This window comes from Ascaphus truei, chromosome 12, assembly GCF_040206685.1.
Source record: "Ascaphus truei isolate aAscTru1 chromosome 12, aAscTru1.hap1, whole genome shotgun sequence".
In the NCBI taxonomy this organism is placed as follows: Eukaryota; Metazoa; Chordata; class Amphibia; order Anura; family Ascaphidae; genus Ascaphus; species Ascaphus truei.
The window spans coordinates 48,293,992-48,303,569 of NC_134494.1; the positions used below are offsets into that span (position 1 = coordinate 48,293,992).

Genomic DNA, 9,578 nt, shown 5'->3' on the forward strand with positions numbered 1-9,578 from the left:
CCCGCAGTTTAAAAATAGCTGTTTGGCGGTGCGCGGCTGTCTTCGGCTGGTTTTCCCGCGCCTCGGGCGCTTTCAATAATAAGCGCCATTAGCGCTTATCTATTGAAGCGGCCGCCGCGCGGGAAACTCCGTTTTAAACGGAGAACAGACCCGTGGCTAGCCCGCTATGCACCCGGCAAGCTTTATTCTAAAGCTTGCCAGGACAGTATTACTATAAATGTGTGTAGATACTGTGTGGTCCCTTTTGGTGTATAGAATTACATTGTACATATGTATGTGTAAGAGACAGCTCTGTGTGCATTCATATAGCGCAGTATGTATAGACATGGCCTTAAGCACTCATGGGAAGAGAGTTGTCGTGTCAGTAGTGACTCATGAAACTGCGGTCTCGGTTTAGGCCACCGCCAAGTGTCTCGAACAGTTGCATAAATTTGTATTGATGCAACCTTCTCTCTTTGGGTGTTCTAAGATTACCTTTGAGTATGGCCACCTTCATATCGTTCATCTTATCGTAAGAGAAATGTTCGCCAACAGGACTGTCCCTTGTTGCGCATGTGATGCTGTGGCGATGCAGATTCATTCACACATATATACACTTACATCACCAACATTCAGGGACCATTTAACACCTTAAGTCATAAATCGCATACTGCACAGGGGGGAGGGTTAAGTCAGATACATTCCAGGATGCACCGTTAAGTAAAACCCTTTTTTGCTTTATCCATTGTAATATCGCCAGAAGAGGAGATCAGTGTATCTCGAATGCTCGCACAAATAAAAGCATTTCGTGAGCCCCAGAACGGTATCATGTATGTGTGTCACACATTTTGTTATGGTGGGTGGAAAAAAAAATAAAAATAAAACACATACTGTACACACACTAAACACACTTTCTGTACTGTGCAGTAGAAGTTAAGTTTGATAATAGAGTGACATCACACGAATCCTATGGTATAGCAGGTATAGAATTGCTGCCAGGGTATGAAGGGTCATGAATTTGATTCCTGCATGGTATGCTAAAATTATTATTGTAGGGTGGAGGGGTGTGTGGTGTGTTGTGTGTGTGTTAGTAGTGAAGCATTGAATGTTATTAAAAAAGGATGTAATGAAAAAAAAAAAAAACACAAACAAAAAAAAAAATCAGACTATATAAAACAAAAAAAAACAAAAAACAAAAAAAACAAGAAATACATATACCGGTATAGAAAATATTTTCAGATGATTTTCACCACGTTGTACATAAAATGAGAAAAAAGTCCTCGAGGCAATATTATCAAATGGTAACCTTACAATTACAGCTAGTGTATAAGAACCTAAAAACAAGCTAATTTACAATAAATGTATGTATTGCACGTTACCCTCAAGATGTCACAACCACAATTTCTTTCTAATTCCCAACAACTACATCCGGACTCTTGCTTCCCTAACTACATTTACAGTTCTGCGTGCTGTCAGTCACCTAAGGAGAAATTGGAGCGGGAAGAATGAACTACTATACCTACAGGATTCCTCAGTGGCAATGCCTTAAGTACTGTAAGGATACGTGCTGAACGGCCAACACACGCAGTACCTGTCTCCAGCAGTAAGAGCCGCTAACTTCTTTTCTCCAGGTTGTGGCTCAGATGCGTCATCCAGAATTTTTTGTATTTGCTGTTCAATCTCTCTTGGCTTCAGTAATCTTCCATCATGGTACAGCCACACTTTGAAGTAACGACCCTTATGATAGACAACAATGTGCTTGCTGTCCTTCACGTGCTGAATTGTGTCTACAATGGTCACATGTTCAGAAAAAACAAAACAACATTAGCAGAAGTGGACACGCAGCTATTCTAAAGGCCTTTTGCACCATGTGAATGACCCTATGTGAGGAGACCGCATACAGCTCTGCTATTCAGTGGAAGTTGCCATCGTTTATTCTATTAACGACTAAACTAACGCCTGTGTTAGGACAAGCAAAAAATAATATGCTTCTATTTCAATATTTCATATGTGGCACCAACACTAGTACTGTATATAACTACAGGGGCGATATTTCTTAAACCAGGCACTGCAAGAGTGTCCTAGAATATATTGTACTTCAATGCATTGCTAAACAAGCGCTTAGCAAAGGAGGTTGGGTCACCCAACTCCTCCAGTGACCAATACAAAATATTAGGGAAGGGGCTATTCATTATTTTGAATGCAGAAGAACAGTACTATGAACGCTTAACTTGGATGTCAAGAATAAACAAAGTCAGGTCTAATGTGTATTTTGAGCCGCATAATAAAAGCAGATACCCAAAGTTTTAATTTTCAAGATGCAATAAAAAAAAAAAAAAATGAGAGAATGTTCTCTTCCATACGGTACAAATTATTATTTGATGTGTGTAATGTACAGTATATACATTGGCCTTTAATGAATAAAAATACAAAATAAAAACGCCTACAATATTTATCTTGTTTATTCAGTTACCCTAATATATATATTTATATATATATATTTTTTATGATTATTTTGTCGTTTTAAAATGAGCAATACAGCAACAAAGTGAATAGTAGGTTTGTGTTCTAATTTTTCATTTATTTATTTTTTAAACTACAAGATGTGAATATCACAAAATATACGCCGTGTGCAGTGAAAACGATTCTGTATTATTTCACGGCTTCTATATAAATAATTTATCCTAATTTTAAAATGCGATCTTAAATTGGAAAAGAACATGTTAATGAGTGGCTTTAAAAATATGGGCTGCATGATGCATTGGAGGGTAGGAGGGGGGAGGTTATCCGAAAGACTGATCGTTGTAAATTGATAGTTGCAGGATTGTTGGAAGACATATATTGGTTTGAAAAATACTGCGATATCAAAAAAGGACAATGGCACGCAGGGAGATTTGATGAAAGGTCCACGTGGGACCTGACACATTGTTTCGCCTCTGCTCTTGGCCGTCACATTAAATGGAGAACTTCATTATGAACTTGTGAGTAGAGCTCTACTTTGTATCTCTGTCTTTGAGGAGACCAGCGCTTTGAAGAAATCGTTCCGCAGGGGGATTTACCACTTCCGCGCTCTTGTACTACACTTTTATTGAATCATCCATGTGAAAACACAAGTAGCCACAACGTTTCAAGGGTCGACTAACCAACCATCAGGTGGAAGGGTGGGTTGGTCCCTCACGATATGTTGTGGCTACTTAGGTCTTTACACGGATGATTCAGTAAAAGTGTGGTACATCAGCGCGGAAGTGATCCTTTCCCTGCATGTGCTGTCCTTTTTTAATATGTCTGCGAGTTGGTCAGTGAACAGGGTGGCTGCAGCAGACTGGCACATGGAATCTATGTGGACCCCACAAACTCATTTATGCAAGACATCCAACGAGTGTTTTAAAGGCAACCTCGGAGATTTTCAAACTGAAAAGGGCTGAGGCCATACAAAAATAAAAGCCCGAAGGCACTGGAACAGGATTGTAAACACAGCATCTATAGGCACCTTCACTATCTGAGCAGCCAGCATATCTATGCTCTGCAAGGGCTTTTGCAAATCTACGCTCTGCAACTTATTTTGCACCAAAGTATTTAACTGGACAAAACATTTATACACCTTTTAAATAGCATATCTTAAATTAACTGAAATAGATATCGTAAAACAGAAATGCACAGATGAAAGGTCAGTTATAGATGAGCACATGCAGAAATAGAAAGAATAGAAGAAAATGTTACTCGCAGGGGTACACAGAAGAACACTTTACTGTTTAGCTCAGGTCAACAATTTGATGACAAAAATTGTGAAGTAAAAAGCAGTATAAATGTGGCATTAGAATTAGCATTGATTCTACGTGTTTGCAAGAAGCCAGGTTGCATATTGCATGTACAAAAGTGACCCACTTACAAACATGGCCTTCTGAATTTTATAACGGTGTATAATCTATACAGGGTCACTTCTGTGTACCCCTTATAGAAAATGTCACTGTCCACTAACAGCACATATAGCAAGTAATAAGGGGATTTCTCACCAATTTGCAGCATTACAACCCTAAAAGACTTTAATGAAGTCTTATTGATTGAAGCAACACCTTTTCCATTCAAAATACAACTGCTTCATCAAGAACACCCAGATCTCAATCATTTGGATCCTGGAAGGTTAACCTCTCTGAATATAACCATGTTGTGTGATCTAAGTGAACTATCCAGTACTTATCCAGCTCAATTACTACAGATGTATCCAGACTAAGTGTCTTCGGTGCTGATGCCACCGCGGTGGTCACGGTGTAGGGATATTAACATGGAGGTTCCATTCGGTAGCATGGACCCCCTCCATCATTGCGGGGGACACCAACCATCACGCCACAACCAATGGACTCTCGCTACATCTGTATGTGCTTTGTAACATAATCTAAATGTTGAACTTATGGGGCTGTGATCATTGTCCATAAAGTGTACAACATATAGCAACATTACAGAAAACGGGCCCGATTCACTAATCAATTGGGTAGTAAATACAAACTAATTATCACAAGTGAAATTCCTTCGCAAATTTGCTCAAATGTAAAAAAAAAAAAAAAGGGTAACAAATTGCTACTTAGTCTGACAGAAACGGTCATCTGAATGAATGTCAATGAATGTCAATGGAACAGAAAGAGTTCTCCCGGATTTTCATACCAAAGCTTCCATAAAAAATGGAGTTTGCATGTTCTCTTGTACGTCTGATTGTAGGTCAATAACCGAGAAGTTGGGCAAAAATCAAACTACAGACATCTACACTGTCACAGATTTTCAGTATGTCGGTAACCTAAAGTGAGAGACTCACTGTCCGGGCGTCAGCAAAGCTCGATGCTCTCTCCCAAAATCAACGATGCTTGCCATTGGACTTCAATGGTAGATATCGTTAGTTCAGAAAATACAGAGCAGATTGCGTTTTGATGTCTGCCAGACACGGATTTTTCCATCACACATCTGATAGATGTCAACCAAAGATTCCCTGATGGCAGTCCGAACATTTCCATTTAAAAAAACGCAATATTTTTGTTCCCAACAACCAAAATACACCAAATGAGATAATATCTCTGGCACTAAATGAAAAAAGAAGACCAAAGGGTTATTTAAAAACATTCCCTTTCTCAAAGTCCCACTATGGATGTTTAACATATCAAATATGTCCGTTTGTATGTGGCTCACTTTATTGTAAAATTAGGCCATTAGTTGTTTTTTTTTAATGTATTTTTTTTTTAGCAGTGCAATAAACTGCTTAACAAATCAGAACAATATATAAGTAGACGTTAAGCTGCCACAAGCATGAGTATAATATCATCCGGGTGTGATATGCGCACGTTTTATTTTTGCGCATGCGATCGGATTACGATGACTGACAACATGAATGACAGGACTAAGACTGTACCTGTCGCAATGCCTGGGGTACGACTAGTATTAAACATGTATTCATACTGGGAAGAACACATTGGGATGGTATTATGAACCATAAGCTGAAAGGAAAAATAAAGTGTGAAAAAACAAGGAGTGAAGACTAGCACAAAGTAATACACAAAAATGGAGTATCGATGAAAAAACAAAAAGACCCAAATGTACATGAAGAAACAACATGTAATGGAAATAACCAAATAAGGGATAGACATTGCAAGGCAGCCATGTAGCTGAGGGAAAGAAGGAACATCAAGATATCTGTTGAAATATTAACAGTGAGACGATTTAAGCAAAATGCAGCAGGAAACCATTTTTTTCCCAGTGTCAATTATTACTCGATAGTGTGAAATGTTGAAGAATGTATAACAATGGCAGGGTCAGTTCCAGTTCTTAAACTGTCTTGTCTGCTAAACCAGCTGATCTATTTGCTTTAGAAAGCAATTTAAAAAATAATAATAAATAATAATAATTGGCCAGTTTGCCAGTAAATTAATAAAATCAGATACAGTAAAAGGAGTTTGTTTTTGACAAACAAAATCGATAGCAAGCGTGTCAACTCACACCGTTTTCTGAATCACCGAATTGGGGTCACGCCTACAGATTGTTTGACATCACATATTAAGGAAGTCTTGCTAATAAATAAATAAAACGTCACTTTTCCAAAGTCCTTAGAGGCCAACATCTGTAGGATTGTGATGGTGAAGTAGCACTCACAGTTAATATTTCGCAGATGACCGATTGCCTAATATTACTGCCTTTCGATATACATACCCGTTTCTTCTCCCGGAATGCGGGACGTATTAAACATCCTTTCACACTGAGCTGAGCATAGTGGAACAGTGGACCCCATCAGCAGAATCTATACCGCATAGCAAACAGTGTGCCGAATGGGTTATAATGGCGGACACAATGTATCGTATGGGAAAAACACAACAGCGAAAAATGACAGTACTATAGTAACCACTACAGAATACCCCAGCAAACAGGTTAACAGTTACTCGGAGGATTCATCATTACTTGGGCGTCTACGTATCAAGGCTATTTTGGCACCAAACTGGGGCATTTGTATCCTGCACCTATGTATCAAAGCATGTTGTGCTAATGTTGCACCTTGGGGAGGAGTTACATGGTGCGCAGATAATAAAATGCATCATATTATGCATCTCGGGGGGTCATTTTATTTGCCAAAAAGACCAATCTGAGGAGACGCAAGTCTAACATCCCGCACTCAGATGTAAGAACCGGTGTTTGTATACAATATGCCGCAGCTCTGCTCTAAGGGAGCGCAATGCTTCAAAACACATTCATCTCTACGTGGATACATAGACGCCTTATAAATCAGGCACGCTTTCCATTAAAAAAAAAGGAATATAATAATCTTTTGAGACGAGTATTCTTTTGTGAAGGAATCAGGGGGACCCACAACTCAATTATTTTTCTGTTTTGGCACCATTTTTAACAATAAGAAATCAAAGATATGGTATTAGCTATGTTGCCGAAATGCAAACTGGGAGAGAGGAAGTAATGCATTTTCTACTAAATATAATAAAACATATACACATATATAATCAGAGGAATTCTCTGGGACATCACTAATTTCCACAACATGCTGATGTTCCAATTTGCCCATTCTGCAATGTCTGTTATAAGATCAGGGAAATAAATGGTACATATATACATACCCACACAAATGTAATATAAATATATATATATATATATATATATATATATATATATATATATATATATATATATATATATATATATATATATATATATATATATATATTTGTGTGGGGAAAATACACAGTATATTTGTGTGTATATTCACATACACATAAAACACACAATCATACATTGACATTTGAAACACAATATACAGATGTATGGCATAACTAATAATACTGGGGTTAGCCAACTACCCCCAGATAAGAGTATACTGTAATGGGAAATTCATTAGCTCTATAAATCTGGCCTGGCTGAGATTCCTGGGAGAAAGGGTTATTATACAAAAGCTGTACTCACGGAACAGTCCATGCCCTGATTCTGAGCTATCTTACAAAATCTACCCCTCCTCAAATCCGGTAGAGGGTAGATGTGGAAACTCTTCGCACGAATTACAGTAGCGCATTTCATCCAATTTGGTTCAGTGAAAACGTTTGCAACAGGTCAATGGGCAATGCAAATTAGATTAATTCATAGAATAAAAGCTTAATTCACCTTTTCACCGTGATGCTTTGTTGCCATTTTCAACAAACGAAATGGTAACATTCTAACAATTTGGGTCGTTACGCTAGAACTTTTGGTGACATTTGGTTTTTTTTGGGGGGGGGGAGGGTGGGCAGGACTTTTTGGAAAGTTGGATCGAAATAGCGTGGAAGCGACGCCATGTTCGTTCTTCTCTAGCCACGAGTGTAACGGTGAGGTCGGCAAGTATAATACATACCGGTTTTATTTCTTCCCGGTCTAGTTTTCTCCGGTATAGTAGGAGGGCATGAATGGCGTTGCCAGCCCTCGCTGCTTGCAAATGCGTTGGCACCACATACAAGAAATCCTGGGAACACACACACAATATATATTTTTTTTAACCAATGATGTTGCCATGATTAGCCACACAACAAAAAGAACTACAGCCTGGACCAACCATGGACAATTTAACAATTTTATTATTATTTTTATGAACAAACAAGTATAACAATTTTTATTTTATTTTTTTACAATCTGTAGCTACTCCACGAACTGTTAATATATCACATTTTTCTTGGTTATGACTGCTTTTGACGCCATCATTAATCAAACAGATAAACGTGTTTGTGTCTGATCAGAATGAATTTCACAGGATGTGGTCATGGGTCTGCCACAGGAAACTAAATACGTTTCACTTGAAGGACGATTTAATATTTAAAAGGCAGTTGATATTAAAATATTGCTTACATTTATTTTCTGCTATGAAGATATGACTCTTTAAAGGGTCAATCAGCTCCTAGGACCAAAGTGTTCTAGTTCCACTGACATGTTTAAGGGGTCTCAATGTGGGTAATTGATCCTTTTTTTTTAAAGATACCCAAATGCGACAATTATTTGTAATGAATTTTTTAATGATAGACGTGGGAGGGGTCCAGTTTCTCCTGGCTGCTCTCTGTGTGTGATGTCAATGTGTTCTGCAAGTTCTTGTATAGCCAGAGTCCCTCTTTCCACCTCTGCTTATCTTTATCGGCTCTCTGATAAGGACAGTTTGGGGTAAAAGGTAGAGCAAACACTTCCACATTCAGAGGCTCCTAAGAAATTCACCCGCATGAACAATGTGGGATTGCACCCAACATCCGAGAGACTCTTTAAAAAAATCAAAAACATAATAATATACCCATAAAGTTATTTATTATTTCCATTCATCCAGTTATTGAGCTTCTGTACGTGTTTACTGCACTTTGGTCTCTGCCTTGATGCAATTTTATGGCAGGCACTTACTTAGTAATAGTATTAGAGAAGAGATAATCTTACTTAAAAGGATCTATGACAGATGATATAAGAATGTAGGTACCCAACCCAAGGTCATTAAATGTTAAGTAAACAAAGGGCTGCAAATAAGCTTGGGTTGTACAGTTTATAATATGATAAACTCTACACACAGCATAACTACGATTGTACACACACACGCGTGAAATTGTTCTTACATACAGATGTAGCGCGATAAAAGTTCACAGGTGGGCCATGACGAGGGTGATTTAAACTCGCAGGAGATGCCGGCACCCGATACAGAGACCCCGGGAAGCAGGGGGTGCCCAGATCAGAAATTAATGCGGTTCAGCTCCGGCGACCCCCCTGCTTCAATCCTATGTACTAAAAAAAACGCGATCTGCTGAATGAGCCGTGCGGGGGACAGACGGACCGCGTCTCTCTGCGCCGCTATTGCAGACTGGTGGCGGCCAGGTAGGAATAACGCAGCGGGAGTCCCATTCTGAAGCAGGGACCTAGCTTACTGGGTTTCCGGGCGTGCGTAAGCTGCGATCGGGCCACGGTGAGCAGCAGTTTCCTCACGCACAAAACTAACTTAGATAACACTAGATCTGTACTCTGCTCTAAAAAAAACCCGGAGCGGTGCGTCTAAACCCACTTATCTCTACGCTGAGACACAGACCCACTGGCTCGTATTCACACATTATTGCGTGTGCTCATTTATT

At 39.0% G+C, this 9,578-nt stretch overlaps 1 protein-coding gene across 3 annotated transcripts in view; it reads right to left on the reverse strand.

The window, feature by feature from the left end:
• CPT1A (carnitine palmitoyltransferase 1A) overlaps window positions 1-9,578 on the reverse strand; it is a 50,666-nt gene that overhangs the window by 15,861 nt on the left and 25,227 nt on the right. The window contains exons 8-11 of one of the 3 annotated variants that reach the window (XR_012787622.1): window positions 7,844-7,951; window positions 6,169-6,256; window positions 5,375-5,459; window positions 1,627-1,766 (exon numbers count right to left, since the gene is read on the reverse strand). Coding sequence is in view for 2 of the 3 variants with exons in the window: in XM_075567637.1 (XP_075423752.1) it covers window positions 1,571-1,766; window positions 6,169-6,256; window positions 7,844-7,951 (392 nt within the window). In the remaining variant the exon portion in view is untranslated. Of the gene's footprint in view, window positions 1-1,570; window positions 1,767-5,374; window positions 5,460-6,168; window positions 6,257-7,843; window positions 7,952-9,578 lie in introns of those variants that run through there. The other 2 variants (XM_075567638.1, XM_075567637.1) reach the window with 2 other exon arrangements.